This window comes from Perna viridis, chromosome 12 (genome assembly GCF_037379345.1).
Source record: "Perna viridis isolate PV_CMFRI_1.1 ecotype Kerala chromosome 12, ASM3737934v1, whole genome shotgun sequence".
Lineage (NCBI taxonomy): Eukaryota > Metazoa > Mollusca > Bivalvia > Mytilida > Mytilidae > Perna > Perna viridis.
The window spans coordinates 32,461,991-32,480,604 of NC_142456.1; the positions used below are offsets into that span (position 1 = coordinate 32,461,991).

The 18,614-nt window shown below is 33.5% G+C and overlaps 1 protein-coding gene across 1 annotated transcript; it reads left to right on the forward strand.

The window, feature by feature from the left end:
• The first annotated feature begins 582 nt into the window (after positions 1-582).
• Positions 583-6,242, forward strand: LOC148602075 (PI-actitoxin-Afv2b-like). The gene is made up of 4 exons (XM_088554971.1): positions 583-704; positions 2,174-2,188; positions 4,786-4,958; positions 6,148-6,242. The coding sequence occupies exons 1-4, from the start codon at positions 653-655 to the stop codon at positions 6,154-6,156; spliced, it is 249 nt and encodes an 82-aa protein (XP_088411097.1). The 5' UTR covers positions 583-652; the 3' UTR covers positions 6,157-6,242.
• The last annotated feature ends 12,372 nt before the right edge of the window (positions 6,243-18,614 follow it).

Below are 18,614 nucleotides of genomic sequence, written 5' to 3' on the forward strand. Positions count from 1 at the left end.
CCCATTTGTAAAATTAATTTCAAGAATGTACGATTAACGCTTGTGTAACCCAATTACAAATTTAACAGTTGACATATTTTTGTAGTAAGTTTTATATTGAATTATAAAGGAAGTTAACACAACACCCTCCTTGGTTTTGATGGGTCTACATGTGTTATTTTGCAATGTAAGCGTAATCGATTTTTTTTTAAAATATTTTTATGATGCAACAGGCGTAATGAAGATTATTGGTACAAAACAACTTCCAGATTACGATATACTGGTTTTTATACAATTTTGTAAGATCTTTATGTAGCTTCAAATATCATCAATAAATTTTTATGCCATTATACTCGAAAAATGACAATATAGCGAACGATTAAATTACTGAAAATGCATTTTCGATTTTTCCTCATATTCGATATCTTTCTATATGTTGTAATATTATTGGCAATATACCTACATTTATATGTGATGCTTTTTTCGTCTTCATTCGAATGCTAATTTTTGTCGAAATAACATGCAAAATCTATACATTTTAATAAACCACTTTGAATAAATGTTTTCAGACAAAAGATTTTATATCCAGCGACAGGTGTTGGCATTTTGCCCTTCAACATGTACACGTATATAAAAGCAAGACGGCTACAAGTCATTTATACGATTAAGCAAGATGGACTTAAGGGTTGCTTTACTATTTTGTGTCTTATTCATAGTTGAAACAGGTAAGATGATATAACTTTATTTTTTGTATTATTTAACGGCGCTTTAATCTAGGCATGGATGTCGTTTGTTGAATACGAACTGATATTATGAAGCTGTCGATTTTTTTCCACTTAATGAAAAGATGAATGGTCCAATATTCATATCTTTGCAGGAAATTAACACACACACACACACACACACACACACACACACACACACACACACGTAACAATGCTAGTTAAAATAATGACTCTATTGACCATACACAGTCAAAATATAACTGATGAAAGGCTCATTTTGTTTTATTAAGTCATAGTTTGTCCATCAAAACACAATTTCTCTAACTGAATACAAAACAATACGTTGTCTTAAAACATCAAAGGAAATCTAGTGTTGAGTAGGACAAAATATGTGTACTACAAAGTGTTTTTTTGCGTTGAAGTGGACACATTTTTTCTATCTCAACACGAATTTTTGACAAACTCAAATGTTGGCATGGCCAAATGTCTATATTTCACTTTGTACCGTTGTGGTAGACAAAATACATTTCTCAAAGACAGATAATGAGTTGATTGTCACATTTTGTGATTTTAATAGTAAAAATACGACTGTCGATGGTTATGTCAGTACTTATTTTGTCTAGTAGTGTAAGGGTCTGAAAACTTACGAACTATCAAACCTTTGGTCGATTTTTTCTATTGCCCCTGTGAGATTTATGGACATGCCTCCTTCACAAATGTCACTAGACCACGTGACAGCTAGACTATACAAAATACCTCCAACACTTTTAATCTATGGTTGTAACTTAGCCCACAATGTATGGTAGTGCATGCATGACAGTTTATCTAGGTGATGTTGTTATTGAATTAATGATGATTGTCACATAAAATGAATATCAAATATAAATATATCTTGGATCGTGAACCACTCTTTCTACCTGAATACCCCACCAGCTCATGTTTTTTCTATCATTAACACATTTGGGTATGAAAACTACCCAACGACGTTAGAACTTGCTAATTCGAATCAAGACGGAAGTACAACCAAAATGGCTTTCAAATTTCCCAGTTCTGGCATTTTTAGGAAGTTTTCAAACCTTTTAAATAATGTGGTATTGATTTATTCATTATTTTAAGATATAATAACGAGAAGATTGAGGGAGGCTTAAAAAGATTTTAAAAATAATGTAAAAGGAATTTTGCGATGTTATAATTATTAATTGGGAAGATTACAACTGTCAAACAGTAGATATGTTCAGGGTTTTTGGGTTCATGATTCGTTTGTTGAAACTGTTACACATATATTACATTTGCATCATAGTAATTAGTTATATGATGTTTTATATGTTGAAGCAACTAGCGAATAAAACAAATGACCTTATGACTCACTTTAAAGGGATGTCTGACATAGAATGTTTCACCTTTTAGTATCTGTAAAATTGATGATCAATTCTTATTTCAATGTTTTTGACACTTTTTTATACTTTCAGCTGCATATAACTATGGTGAGTGACGTTTGTGTAAAGTTGTGCCGACACAATGCACTGGGTGATACGTAATGTTCATTTTTATTTTAAAGTTATATAGTTATAGCCTTTATAGATAGATACTGTTTAATGTAACGATTGACAATATTATTATTATATTATTATAAAAAAATTATTATTATACTATAAAAGTTCCAATTAGAAGATTTCTGTGGGTAAAAGCTTTCCTGTTGGAGTCGATGTCTATTTCAAAAAAGTAATTATACATTTACTTAAGTGGAAATGTTTGTAAGAACCAGGCAAAATGGGAAAAATCAGAAACATGCATGTCAAAAACCTAACGATCTGACAATAAGGATTCTATTTATAGTTTACAATATTATTTTTGTTTCTTCACCACTTGCTCAGTTTGTCAATAGAATGTAAAAAATAAAAAAAAAGATTTTCACAGAGTTATCTGATCTTGAAATGTTCATTTCAAGTGGATTTCAATACTATAAGGATATGGAAAATCTCGTCATTTTCCTTGATTCTGTAAGCGCAAATAGTCAAATTAAACTTTCAAAATGATAGGATTTTTCATACCATCTTTCGCCCACTTCCTGATTCTTACAGAGACTGACACTTAAGGTAAAAGGTGTTAACAAGCTTATTAATAAACATGATGTTGTATCATGTTATTGTGTACGATGCAGTTACACTTTAGTTATATAATTTGTAAATGACCACGTTATAATTTTAAAGACTCCCAGATTGGCAAAGCATTAAGATATCTTTATGCCTTTGTTTGAAATATGATGATTCATATTAAACATGTTTGGGCATGTCTGAATCAAATCGTCGATATTTCAGAACCATTCTGTGTAAAGATCAGGCAATGAGTGACACATCGTGTTTCTTAATTCAGTCTTTTGCTTCATATGTCTAGTTTGTAACAGTACTCGTCCTCGTGACGAGCGACATAATCTATACACTTATCCTTATATAATGTACATGTATCAAATATATGATTTATTTTATCAAATAATTAAAGAGTAATCAAGGGAACCAAGTGCAAACCAGGGACAAAGACCCGACATGAAAAACATACATACACAACAAAGAACATAAAGTAACTAAAATCATACGTACAAAGTAACGAAAGCAAATGAGCAACTCGGACTCCACTAAAAACTGGGAGCATGGACCAGGTGCACTGCTTTTCTAGAAACACCAACCGAATTGCTCATAAAAAGTCAAGTCTGGGATAGACAAACTAAATAAAATAGACAAAATAGAAATTCAAATCGGACTGACTAATATCTAGATCTATATTTAACAGTATGTAAATACAACAAGTAATATAGCGTCAACATACTTAAAAATGGAAACAAAATTTCAGGTATATTGGATATCGTTTCAATAACCATTGAAAAAAATTTTTTACACCATATGAAATATGTATATAATTATACACACATACATCGGATCAAATTGATACAGGTAACGTAACGTAAGCTTAGAACAGCCTGAAAAAGTCCTAATTATGTTAGAACTGTCAAACTTAAGAACAATTTTTTGTCGTTCCCTCCGCCGTACTCGAACCGCTGTTACAGCTATTGCAACACCGCCTGCACAAAGTTAAGCGCACTAGACCACTCGGCCAGCTAGGCTATATATAAATAGAGCTTTCGCTGGCCGGGTTATACATTCTCGTAGGATAAATCTAGATTTGTAACTTAGTACATGAGGTATGGTAGTACGGGACAGGTCATCTAGGTGTTGTTATGTATGATAGAGGATCAAATTGATGCAGGGAAGATAACGTAAGCATAAAAGGGAATGAAAAATTCCCAACGATGTTAGAACTGTCAAATTTGAGAAGCAAATTCTTGTCGTTCCCTCCGCCGAAATCAAACTCGTACCGCTGTGATATCTATAGCAACACTGCCATATATATATAATTGTGGAGGACCTGGTCAGGGGCAGTTTCAAATCTCAATAATACACAACGATGAAAGTATCCCTCAACTGAATCTTAAGAAAGTAGAAAGTTACAGATCGAATCTTCAGAGAATGGAAGATACTTATAATCTCGATATATTTATTTTGAAATTAAAATGTTTGGATTGTGGTTATAGTTCATATTTATAATTACTGATAAATAATATCCATTTAAGCAATTCAATTTATTGTTGTAATGATATACATATAACAGCTGTGCAATATTTGTGTTTATGTACTTTTTGCCAATTTCCTCCGCAAACCTATAACCGCTTCCTGATTCATGTATCACTCCGCCAGTATATTACCCTTAGCGCAAGAGATTGTATTTTTGATTGTACGTTAAAAGCAACACCTTAAATTAATAAATTAACTTATATTGTATATAACGCCAGGGTTTTCCTCTGCTATCGGTGGAAAACAATTCAAAATCGATTGATGGGACACTACAAGGATTATAATTAAACCAAAAATTCTAGCCATCTATCTAAGAAAAAATGTATCGCTTTTTCATGGCAGGATAAAACAATAAAAGGGTATTGTATATGTACCTGAATTTTTGGAACAAAACAATGTACAAAAAGTATTTATCAATTGTATATAAAGCTACTTGTCAATCAATTCTTCTTTAGATGTGTGCAACCTCCCAATGAAGGTCGGGCCTTGCCGAGCAAGACTTCCCCGGTTTTACTTCGACCCTAATATCGGACAATGTAAACTGTTTTATTACGGGGGCTGTGATGGAAACGCCAATAATTTTAATACAATAAAACAGTGTAGAGTAACGTGTGAAAGAGGAACCAAGGTAGGTTTTAGATACATTTTGTACATGAATACGTTATTAAAGAATGATTATCAATTTTGATGAAACGGGTAAATTTTCGTATTTTAAAAGTGAAAAAGTAGCTAAACTGAAAGGTTACCATTTTTGGTCTTTAGAACTTGGTTTAGACAAATATAATGCTAGAATTATCCAACTGAAGGATCAAACTGATATAAAGGGAACTTAAGAAAAATGTCTGATTTATTCAGGTTTTCAGAAATTTGAGGACCTGTTTAGTCATGTTTCATTGTAGTGCTTGATAATTTCTTGTATATTCATGAATACTAAAATTTATAGGAAGATACCTAATAACCAGCCCCTAAAAAAATAAAAATTACCAATGCATTAATTCTGTTACAAAAATAACAAGGCAATCAACAAGTTCAGTAACCAGTAACTCACAACATACATTTTTGTTCATGTAACTAAATGTAAGCGCTTATATATTGTCGACCGAAGACAAAATCAAACAAGTTTCACGTTTCCTGATTTTGACACTCTTATTCATGATCATACAGATTAAGGAGTAACCGTTTGATTTTGAAAGGGGGTGTCAGATATGCTATCCTGCTTTTTAATTTCGAGCAAATAAAGGTCCTGTCTTTTTAACTCATTGACTGTCAATCAAATGGTAGCCCCTTTCAACAAACAAGAAACTACGATTGCATAAAAAACATGGTGAAAGGAGTATTCAACCATAATATTCTATGTAGGTAAATTTTGTTGTACAGATAAATCGTATATCATGTCTACACCAATTTACGCTACTTAATATGGAGTAGGCATTGCCAAATCAACGAGCACAGAGAGCTTTACCACACGTGTACTGTCTGTGCTAGATTCGTTAAAATAATAACATCCACGTGTTTCCCGAAGTTTTTTTACAACATCAGATTCACTTCTTTAAATAAGTAAAAAAGTTAAAGACCTCAAAACTATCGGAAATGATTAATTTATTTTTACTGAAAAGTAACCTATATTTTTTATATTTATTTGATTGAAGGAAATAATGAATTTTCTCCGTAAGGACAGTCACTTTTTGTTACTTCCGGGACATGGCTTTTTTTCGTTTGTATATTGGGGAACCTTACGGGAAATTTAGAAAATACACGTAATAACCGTAGATCTCACTCCGCTTCGCGGTGCTTGCTAATATCTCTTATTTTTTCAGAGAAAATGACGTGATGACTTAATATGGTAAAAATCCAATGGAGGTTGGCCATGTGTTCCACGTTCAGATTATTAATAAATAGAATATTTAACTAACAGTGCATCGTTTCTTTTGACGGAAAAAAATAGAGTTATTTCTCTTATAGAGTATATCAACATTATATACTAAGCTTACAACACGCCCCATTTCCCCTTCTCAATACCAAGTTAAAACAGTCCTTTGATAGTTCCTCAACTATATCTTCACTATTTGGTGGATATTCTCTTAAACTGTATATTTTATTCGTGCTTTGCAAGTGCACTTATCTCATCGACTTTTGTTCCGAATTATTGTGGTGTTTTCGTTGGCTTATACAGAGATGTACAGTACCATTGACCCAGTCTAAGTATGAAGTAAATTCGTCTACAACAAGTACACTGTACACTAAAAAAGGCGATCAAGATGTTTGGACTGAAAATAGCTTGTTTACGTTTTATAGACTCTTTTGTGATAACTGTGGAATTGTCGTTTAGCATATGTGGAGCATGCTAAGAGCCGACAATGTAAGTTGTTTTATTTTTGGTGGCTGTGGTTCTATCCTGCCTATTTATTTCGGAGAAATAAAGATCCTGTATTCTTACCTCTTGGACTGTCGACATTGCTTTTTTTTTTATTCATAAAAATTTCAAATCCGACCTTTTTATTTCAAAGTTGATCGTAGCCCCCCCTTTCTTCCCGAATAGAAACCAAATGGTAATTCCCTTAAATTATCTCTTTAAAAAAAGACATGCTGAAAGGAGTTTAAAACAATAATAATCTATGTAGGTAAATTTTGATGTTCAAATAAGTCTTATCTCTTGTCTGCATATGTAGACATAGGAAATAATAGCAGTAATAAGACCTATACTGCTACCACACTCATCAAAGAAGAAATAGTAGAAAACTATGCATCAGTGCTAACCGCTGTTGGTCTCCCTTCCAACAAAAAATAAAAAAAAAAAAAAAAAAAAAAAAAAATAATAACGATGACTGTAATCTACCGTCCATGTAGATGTCAAAGAGGGCCTCAAGTCCCATCTCAAGAGTTCTGTCTCCCGTAGTGATATTAATTCGAATGTGGATTCTGAAAAAATCGAAATATCTTCTGAAAACCCTTAATTCAAGATTATTATCAGAATACAATAGCATTAAAATCGATGATTTTTCAATTCTTTATACTTCTTCTATTTCCCATAATCACTTAAAATCCCGACTCAATAATATTATACACCGTTGTTACTATAGAAACGTCGGTACAACTAGATACATGGTAGAAATTCCTCATACATTGTGAAAAAAATAATCCTCCAAATTTTTCCTGAAAGTTTTCAAAATGCTAGAACTTTTTATTCCAGTGTGGTTGTCGCGTTTTACAACAAACGGTTTGTCATTTCAATGGGAACAAATTGTGCTCCTCTACTTGCTGACCTATTCCTTCATTCTTATGAGGCTGACTTCCTAGCTGACCTGATCCAAAGGAAGGACAATCGTTTTGCTAGATCCTTTAATCTCAATTTCTGCTATATAAATAATGTATTATCGTTAAACAATCCTAGTTTCGATGATTTTATACATCGCATCTACCCTAAAGAATTTGAGATAAAGGATACTACAAACATTATATATTTGACATAACTTGACAAACACTAAGAGATCAATACTAAAGGAAAACAAATAACCAAACTATACGACAAACGCGATGACATTTCTTTCCGTATTGTCAATTTTCCTTTCATCTGTGGCAACATCCCTTCAGCACCTGCGTATGTAGTCTTCATATTACAACTCATACGTTATACCAAAGCCTGCCATATCTACGCAGACGTTTTGTATATCGCGCTAGACTTCTTACAATTAGGTTTCTGGAACGGGTTATGTTGCTACAAGATTGAAGTCTTATAGTTTTATGGTCGTCATCATGAACCATGAAAACTGATGTGTTCATATCACATTGTAATTACCAAGTTTCCTCTCACTTGAAATTTATTTACAAATCTATAGTTCGACTGATATGGTGTCTATAAGACTATTTCGTGTTAACTGTGGATATTTGTACACTGAGCATGCTAAATGACCATTGCACAGAAAACAAGAAATTGGCTATTGATTTAATTATTTCAGTTGATAAATATGTAAAGTATTAGCATCGTTAGTTATATTTCTTTTGATAATTAAGAGTAATCAAGAGGACACGATTCTAGGGGAAATCAAAAGAATGTAATCTAGGGACAAAGACCAGACATGGAAAACTAAGTACATAAAGTAACTTTAGTAAGTAAAATAATACAAATACAAAGTAACAAAAGTAAATGAGCAACTCAGCAAGCTCTGGCATAACGTATGAGTTGTGATATAAAAATCTATACGCAGGTGCTAAAGGGATGTTGCCACATCACAGATGAAAGGAAAGTTGAAAATTCTGATTGAAAAGTCATCACGTTTGTCGTAAAGTGGTCAATAGTTTTCCTGTATATTTGGAAGATGATTTACAAATTATGAGGAATTTCTACCAAGAACTATATATTTGTTTCTAGGTGTACAACCTTTTTGCGAAACAACGATGTATAACGTTTTTGTAATAAGATATTATTATATCATGTTGTATTTAAACAAATAGCAGCCATGAATGAAATTAGACTTAGTATATACGATTAGACCAACCAAAAATGAATATATTTTAAAACTGTAAAGATGGATTAAAACCATATCTTCCTTCTGTAGCTGACCATAGATAATCACTGAAGTCATCTTCTGTTTAATGTTAATTATCAATACACCCAAGTGTAAAGACGTAGGATAGTCGAACAGCAAACTCCTTGAAAGACTCTCCTGGCAACTTGTCATATCTTGTCATACCGTTTACTATCCTCCTCACTTAACCTAGAATATGCCTCAAGAGCTTTACCATACAAAAGAGGAACGAGTCTAAGTGGCCATTCACTTTGAGGAATTTTATGCAATGTAACAAGTTTTTCCAATGATCTCAAAATACACCCGGATCTTGACCTTCTTGAAGTTTTGGCAATTTAGATTTGATGTTTCCTGATTTTTGTATCCTACTACTGATACCTCCCTGTGCTAACTCTTTTTCTCTAACTTCTAATTCTCTAAGTCTTACACTTTTTTCAATCTCTACTTTCCTCATTTCTCTCTCAGCTGCTCTCTCTGCCCTTTCTGCATTCTGCATTTCCCTATACATCTCTAAACAAGTAGATACAAACGCACCCTACTCAATCAAATCAGTAACCCACTTCGGTCAATTTTCTGACGTCATTTTGCCAACAAATCCTACAAAAACTCAATAATATTTCGCACAGTTTGATTGGCAAACAAAAAACAAAACACTTCTGATCAAATTATCAATAAACCCTATAATTGTTGGACCTGTGACAATCCCACCGCTGCCACCATTGTAAAGACGTAGGATAGTCGGATTGTCAGTTGGCCAGCATTCATAGAGACAAAAGCAAAAAATAATATTTTACTAAAACTAAATAAACTGACAAATCAAACAAAACTAAACATATATATACAACATGCAAATGAACATAAGTAAATGGGCATGCAAATGAACATAAGTAAATGGGCATGCAAATGGAAGTATGTAAGCAAACAAAAGTCACAGTTCACACACAGTAAACAAAGTAAAAATTGGTGTAGTAAAATCTAATAGATTATTCAATCATCATCTCTCACCATAGCTTCTACGGTACACCATAATCTATGGTCAAGATCTAGGACGCAACGATTTCTGTAGACTTTCAATATAAATTCAAACTAAATTTCACCATTTCAATACATATTCATTTCTGATTCTCATGGCACACTATAATTTTCATTTCTCATATAAATCAACCCAATTTATCATTCAAATTGACCAATACATACTTTTCGGCCACTATAAATTTCAGAAATAATTAACACAATTCTTGTGCTGAAGTCCACACAATATTTCAACATTTCACCATATACACCGACGGAAAACTAATTTCAGCAAATTTCACTGTGTAACAAATGGAACTGTAGAATATATTAATGCAACATCCCAACTAAATTAACACCAACTATCGCTGACTATAAATATTACACCATCCGCTAAATTAAGGAAATATGGGTCGTTGTTCACCGTACAAAACTGACATTAACATACGGTATTTAGGTAGATCTGTGTCAAAAACTAGGACGATAGCATTTGACAATATTTACGTTGTTTCCTTCAAAACGGAGCAGAAAACTGGAAAGGAAAAACCCCTGAAACAAATAAATTAACCCAAAATTATTAAATGTTCACTCAAAAATGGAATTTAAACGATAAACTGACCCGCCACGTGAGAATTTAAACTAAAGGCCTGTCCGACACGCCATACAACGACAGAAATATCTACACGGTCACAAACAGAAATAAAACGCTTACCTGAGCAGATTCAACATATTTTCCTGTGAAACGCCATGTCCTGAACTGACAATTCTGAGACCTCACCAAATATGTGAATTGCAAACTTGGACACAACACGTCCAGTCACTTCAAAATCTAAATGTGCTCTGCCTAACCGCTTTACCTGTATAAATCACCCGTGCTTATACGCACCTGTTTGGCGGGAAAATCATTGAGCGGGTACTACTTACCTTAAAAAAAAAATGCCAAGATATTTGTGAACTACATCATCTATTTCAAACTATGGGAAAAATAATAAATTAGTAAATGCAAAAAATGAAAATAATATAATGAAGTTCGTTACACCAAGTTTTGTTTTATGTTAAAATTTTGGTAGTTCCCACTTTCTGGTTAAATGCTTGATAGCAACATAACTGAGTTTGGGTTTTATGACTACTGGTAGTTCTCATATTTTCTGTTAAATATCATGACCCTTGAGTCATGGTTTTTGTCAATATCATCACACTTAAGTCATGGTTTGTATAAATATCATCACACTTGAGTCATGGTTTTTGTCAATATCATCACACTTGAGTCATGGTTTTTATAAATATCATCACACTTGAGTCATGGTTTTTATAAATATCATCACACTTGAGTCATGGTTTTTGTCAATATCATCACACTTGAGTCATGGTTTTTGTCTTCACTGGTGGTTATTATTGTTGTGGTTTTAAGCAAGGTATCATCATTGGTGGTTCTCATTTTCTGGTTTGAAATAAAATATTACAGATAGTGATTCCACATTTTCTAGTTTAAGCTAAATAACAATACTAATTAACCTGTGGTTCTGATTTCTGGGTTTTAATTTAAACTACATATAAACACCAATGATTTCCTTGTTCAGCTTAGCTAATATAATATATCACGCTAGCGGTTGACGTTACAATAACGAAATTAATATGAGGGTTGTCGTTCTTAGCGTTATCATGGAACACCTAAGAAAAATGCAAAATGTGATTTATACCGGTGCACCTGGTCCATGCTCCCAGTTTTTAGTGGAGTCCGAGTTGCTCATTTGCTTTTGTTACTTTGTATGTATGATTTTAGTTACTGTAAAAGTTTAACTTATAAACCATTTGTTGAAGATGTTTTGGAGTATTTCGAGACCAATAGAATATTTGTAACTGGACATAATAGAGAAGATTTATAAGGAAACAGTTTTAGCAGTGAGATTGAATGCTTCAAATATGTAACATAACATTTATTTTACAGGTTAGGGGATAATCACTGGACAGTTGTTTTTTATTTAGCTGTTGTAATGGTCAGTGGACTGTTGGTATTTTGGTCTATGATTGCCACTGGACCAATGCTACTGGTATTACATGCTTTCATTGTACGTGTGGTAGTTACTTGTATTATGATGGTCACTGGAAATAAGATTTATTATGTTCACTGGTCTTGGAGTACTTTTAGTCATTGGACTGCGTCGTAAAGGTCACTGGATCACCTGAAGTCATTAGAAAATTTACAAAGTAAATTTAAAATAGATTACAATTATAAATAAAAAAAAAAAACAAAACAAAACAAAAAAAAAAACAAAAACAAAACCAAACAAACAAACAAAAACAAAAAAAAACCCCAAAAAACAAAAAAAAAAAACAACAACAAAAACCGATTGTTTCTTAAATTATCTTTGCTACAGAAATTTGTCACAGCCGTTTTCTGGAAGCAGAGTCATATTATTTCTCATCCACAGTTGAAAATACTCTTTCAAAAACTTTCATCTACAGTATTAGATTCGAGAACTAAAACTACAGTGTCAAATTACATCGAGTATTTTAAAAGATTTATGCAATGGACAAGAAATTATTCAGAGATAACTTCGATACTACCTTGTAATGAGTTATACATTAGCTTATATTTGCAACATCTATTAGATATGAGTAGTCATTTCAGTGTTGTTGAAGCAGCATTTCTTAGAAAATCAAGCAGATTTGTATTACGCTCTAAGAATGAAAACATATCATATACACGATAAGTGATAAGAGAGGCTCTTCATAGCAAAGAATGTTCCGAAAAAGAGTTTACATAGCTTTCCTTCAGGTGGAGTAACTATGGCAGCTAGAAATGGTATACACCGGTTTGAGTTTCGCGGGTAGTATACAAAAGAGATGATCACGTTTTTTCAGTTATCGAGGTTGGGCGGTGACCACGTACCTGCATAGTGTAGACATATTTACATTGTTAATTAATTATGTAATCAGAGGTCAATTTTATTTTTATTGATCATAATATTTGTTTGTATTTTAAATATTCTGTAATGCCAGTGTATTTAATGGGCAGGACTGTAACATTTTTTTCTTTATTGGACGTTTTGTGGAAAGATTCCGATTTTTCAGTGATGTCGTTCTGGGCAGTAATTCTTTTTTTTAATATGTTTTGTATATGTAATTAAAATATTAAATCGACATGGTCACCGTGCCTGACAAAATCATAAATGTGTTATTATTTTATTAAAAAGTGATAGAAGCGTAGCTTGGATTTGGATAGTAGATTGCAGAAAATTAGCATAGTTTGCATATAAATAATTTATGTTCGATTGAACAAGTGGATTTAGAACATAATTTTTTTTTCTTTTGCATATAAATATTTTTTATTTTCTTCCTTTGCTTTTCTAACTCATCAAAAATAAATACAAAAAGAAAATTAGGCACTTAATAATTTCATGTTATGAATGTACGTAAATTTAAGAACATAGAGATCTCATGAGACAACAGCCTGTTGTCATATTAAGACATATTCAAATGAACAATTTCCTCATCTCTGAACTTATTTCAATATTCTGTAAGATTTAGACATCAAACAGGCAATGAGACAATGAGACAGCTTTTAATCTACAACAGATTCTTTCTTTGACATTGTAACAGTTGGCGGTCGAGGCGGATTTGATACTAACTGGCAATCATTGATTCTACATCGGAGTCAATATGTGGCCACCAAACTTTTTCACGTAGTAACTGCTTTGTTTTAACTACTCCCTGATACGATTTGTGAGCAAGACTAAGAACGTGTTTTCGCTGATTACTTGGGATCACTATGTTTGCCCCTTTGAGGATTATAGAGTTCTGTACTGTTACTTCTTTGCGGACAAGATAAAATGGTTTCATCTGTCCTTGTTTAGACCACTTGTTTTTCGCAATACAATTTCGAATTTGATTCATTGTTTTGTCTCGTGCGGATGTATTTTCAATTTCTTTCAAAGTCATCGCTTTTGGACATACACTGACTACAATATAATTAACGTAATGTTCTGTTTCATTACTATCATCTCCTACACTGCCTTTCATTGGCGAACGTGACAATATATCAGCTGCATTTAAATATCCTGCTCGGTATTCACTGTGAACCTGTGATTTTGTAGGTTTAGAACCCATTTTTGAATGCGTGGCGGCGCTTCATGTGCTGCGGTAAAAATTCGTTCTAAAGGTTTGTGGTCAGTAAATACGGTAAAATCCATTCCATACAAATACATATTGAAACGACGGATTCCCAGTAAACTCCTAGAGCCTCACGCTCTGTTTGTGAATACCTTCTTTCGACGGGGTTTAATGTTCGACTTGCGTAGGCCACTGGCCTATAGTCACCATTGGTTTGCTTTTGTGTTAAGATCGCTCCTATACCAAAAGGAGACGCATCCACGATGATACTTGTTTCGGCATTTTGGTTGTAGGAGGCCATGACTTCGGCACTTGTGAGTAATTGTTTTAGTGTTTCAAATGCTGTTTGTTGTTCAGCAGTCCAGTGCCATTCAACCTTTTTTTCTTGTCAACTTGCGAAGCGGTTCTGCAATTGTTGCGAAATATATTTAGCACAAAAATTAACTTGCTGGTGTCGTTGGAATCTCGAAATTACGCACTGCTTCGATCTTGTTTGAATCAGGTTGGACACCATCCTTTGATTATAAATGTGCCATGAATTTCAATTATGTTTTGTTGAACTCGCATTTGCCTCGGTTCAAGATTAGATTCTTTTCAAGGAGTCGGGTAAGCAATGTACGAAGTGTTTTATCATGTTCTTCTTGGTTTTCCGCATAGATAATTATATCGTCGGCAATATTTTTACAACCTGGTATGTCTTGTATTGTCTGCTCAATAAAACGTTGGTGTAACTCGGGTGCGGAATTAATTCCAAACATTAGTCTCTTGTATCTGTACAGGCCTTTGTGACATACAAATGTGGTGATATAATTCTATCTGATGAAAAGATTGGTTTAGATCTAGTCGAGAAAATATCGCAGATCCGTTCATTTGTTGCAGAGTATCCTCTATATTTGGAATCGGAAAACGTTCTCTCTGAACAGCTACGTTTGCCTGTCGCATGTCTACGCACAGACGGACTTCATTGTTTTTCTTAGGCACTACTACCAAGCCTGAAACCCATGGTGTCGGACCACTGACTTTCTCTATTACGTCGGAATTCCCCAGTTCTTTTATTTTTATTTCTACTTGTTTTCTCATTTTAAACGGAATTGTTCGTACTGGCTGAACAACAGGTTTTATTGATTTGTCTATGTGCAATTTCAATTTGAAGTCTTTAAGTTTACCAAGACCTACGAATCTGTCTTCATATGTACTCATTATCGTGTCTGTGTTGGAGTTAGAAAGGTTGTCGACACTATTTATAACATTTCGATGTGGAGCAATCCTAAACCAGTAGCAGTTTTATAGCCAATTAACAGCCTTCCATATCCGTTAATTATGTGAAATTCTACAGCATGCTTGTTATCTTTGATAGTCATGCTCAATTTAATATTGCCAAACATTTCTAAAGGTGTTTTGCTATCGTACGGAAATACATTGACTGCACAATTTTGAACTCGAGATTTTGATACCTTTAACTTCACAAATGTTTTTCTGTCTATTACGTTGATAGAAGCCCCTGAATCAATGAGAAAATCGACAACTTTACCTTCAATAGAAAACGGAGCGACAGCATTGTTTTTTTTATACAATGTAAATATTTCCAATTCTTCATCCTTTATCGGGTGAACATTTTTTGTTGATTTTGTCTTGCTAATGTTTGCAAAATGTCCGATTTTTCCACATTTACGACATGTAATATTTCGAGATATTCTGCAATCTCTTCCGTAATGTCCCGTATTTCCACATCTGTAACATTGAGCAGTTGCGTCTGACAATCTTTTCCTGTTGTTTTCCGGATACGATTTCGGAGCACCTCGAGGTTTGAATTGCTTCGGTTTTTGTCTTATTTTGTTCATTTCTGGATCTTCTATACACGACTCGGGTTTGTTGCTATTTTCCATCTTCTCGGAGTGTGTTACAGCTAATTAAAATGTTCTGCCAAATCTCTGAACTTTTCCTAAAGTTAGATCTTGCACTGCTAGTAGCTTCCTTCTTGATTCGGTTGATTTACACCCATCAACAATTTGGTCTCAAATCATATCTTCACGTTGGTCTTGCCCAAAGTCACAAGCGATACAGAGTTTTGAAATTCTCACAATAAAATCAACTATTGTTTCTCTGTCGTGTTGCTTAGCTTTCCTGAACATATGTCTCTCAAACTGTATATGTTTCTTTGGTTCAAAATAATTGTTCAGTGCCGTAACAACTTGATCATTTTTAGTTCCCGGATCGGTAAATGTTTCGAAAATGTCTTGTACTTCATGTCCAGCTATAAGTAGTAACATAGCTCTTTTCTGTTCATCTTTAGATACTTCGGTTGCTTTTACATAATACTCGAACCGTTTTAAACACTGTTCCCAGGATTTCGCAAGATTTGTTTCACCAATAACTTTGAACGGTTCTGGTGCATGCAAGTCCAAATGTCCAACCATTGTTTTTATGTGAAATCGGTATTTAATCCTATCACGTATATATCAGAATTTAATCTTATCACGTATATATCAGAAATTAATCCTATCACGTATATATCAGAATTTGATCTTATCACGTGTATATCAGAATTTAATCCTATCACGTATATATCAGAACTTAATCCTATAACGTATATATCAGAATTTAGTATTATCACGTATATATCAGAATTTAATCTTCACTAAAAGTTCTATCGGAATTTAATTCTCATCCTCTATTTGTTTTTATAGAGAGAATCACCATCCTCGTCGCCAAGGTAATATCTAATCTATACCTACAGATACATAAACATACTAAGACATAAATGCACGTGTAGTATGCAAAACAAACTCCGCCCATCGTTCACACTATTGGCTTATTTTAATACATTACAATATCAAATACAAACTAAAACTATACAACATATAAAGACATTACAAAATAATCTTTGAAGACATAACAAAATGGAACAATTTTTTTGTTCGATAATTCAGAATAAACATTATCTGATAGTAATAAATGTTACTTATATCATTTCATTACAGTTGCTCAAGTTCGAATAAGCCCAAGAACAAAAGATGTTTCGTAGGTTTACACTAAAAATTATATAGGCATCATTGTGGTATACAGCTAGATGAAATCCATTATTCTGGATTCTTCTGTTTATGCAAATTAAGAAGTATTAAAGTACTTAAAATAGTAGGAACCATGACACAGACTCCAACAGTATGTTTCTTGATATTATATTTGGAATTTGCATTGTCAATCTTTCCGAAACAGGTTATTTCCGAAATTTCGAAGATCACGTAAAAGTTAAATCATTTTTGGAAAACACATCCATATTTGTTAGCCTCAGCAAAACATATTTAGAAGACTGCAAAGCATCTTAGGTCCAATAAATTATAAGCATTTCTGGAGTGTTCTGAAAATTCCGCACTAGAAGGGTTTGTTTAATCATTTTGTCCGTGTGGTCTCTGTGGTGTAGATTAAAGAAAACTTTCTGGACCCCATGAATTCAAGATTTTAAATTTTCCATGTAAATAACTAGGAATTCTTCAACATGTTAACAACTAGGAATTCCCCACCATGTGAACAACTAGGAATTATCCACCATGTAAACAACTAGGAATTCTCCACCAGGTGAACAACTGGGGACACGGTGTTCAACTATTAAATTATAAGTCCGGTAAAGTCAACCAAATAATAAATAGGAGCTGGGCATTCCACTATTTCAAGTATTTAACCCATTGTTCTAAATATATCGTTTATTATGATGTTATAAAGGTGGTACAATATTTTACAAATAACATAAGTAACGCTCGATGTTACAAGAGAGGAGCATGATGGTAAGCTATCTAAAGATATAAAACGTGCAGAGAATATAACACACCAAAACTCCTCCCACAAATTATAAATAAAACGGGGGATAGTGTCATAGAGTAATCAAGGGAACCAAGGTTATAGCGGTAATCAAAAGAATGTAATCCAGGGACAAAGACCAGACATGGAAAACAGACACACACAACAACGAACATAGAGTAACTAAAATCATACATGCAAAGTATCAAAAGCAAATTAGCAACTCGGACTCCACTAATAACTGGGAGCATGTAAGCGTCTTTTGCTTTTCTAGAAATACCCGCCGAGTTGCTCATTAAAAGTCAAGTCCGGGGTAGACAAAAGAGGAAAGGAAAACTATAAAATGTTGTCAAAATAAAACTATGGATCTTTATCTTGTGATGCTGGGATCAATCAACAGATGGTCGTGAGAAAGTCTGTGCATACAACTGTTAACATTAATCTTAATCATCATCTAGCTGATTACCATTTACTATTTACTGACCCATTATTAACCCAATACATAACAGTTATACTACAAAAAAGTAGCATTTTACTAAATAATTTTAGAATCTCATGGAAATCAAAAGTGCTCACACTCATACATTTTGCAAGAATATGACATTTTTTTTTGTCCCGTGCAGGTCCGGGTGTCAAAAGAATAGGCCTGCAGCAGCGCTAAGCTTGTCGTAAAAGGCGACTAAATAGTGCTGAGAAACCTAGCCGGGGGCTAGGCGCTCTGCCCACAGAGCAACTGGGATGTGTGCCCCAATTTTACTTTTCTAAGAGTAATCAATGGAACGAAAATTCTTGCGGAAATCAAAAGAATGTAATCCAGGACAAAGACCAGACATGAAAAA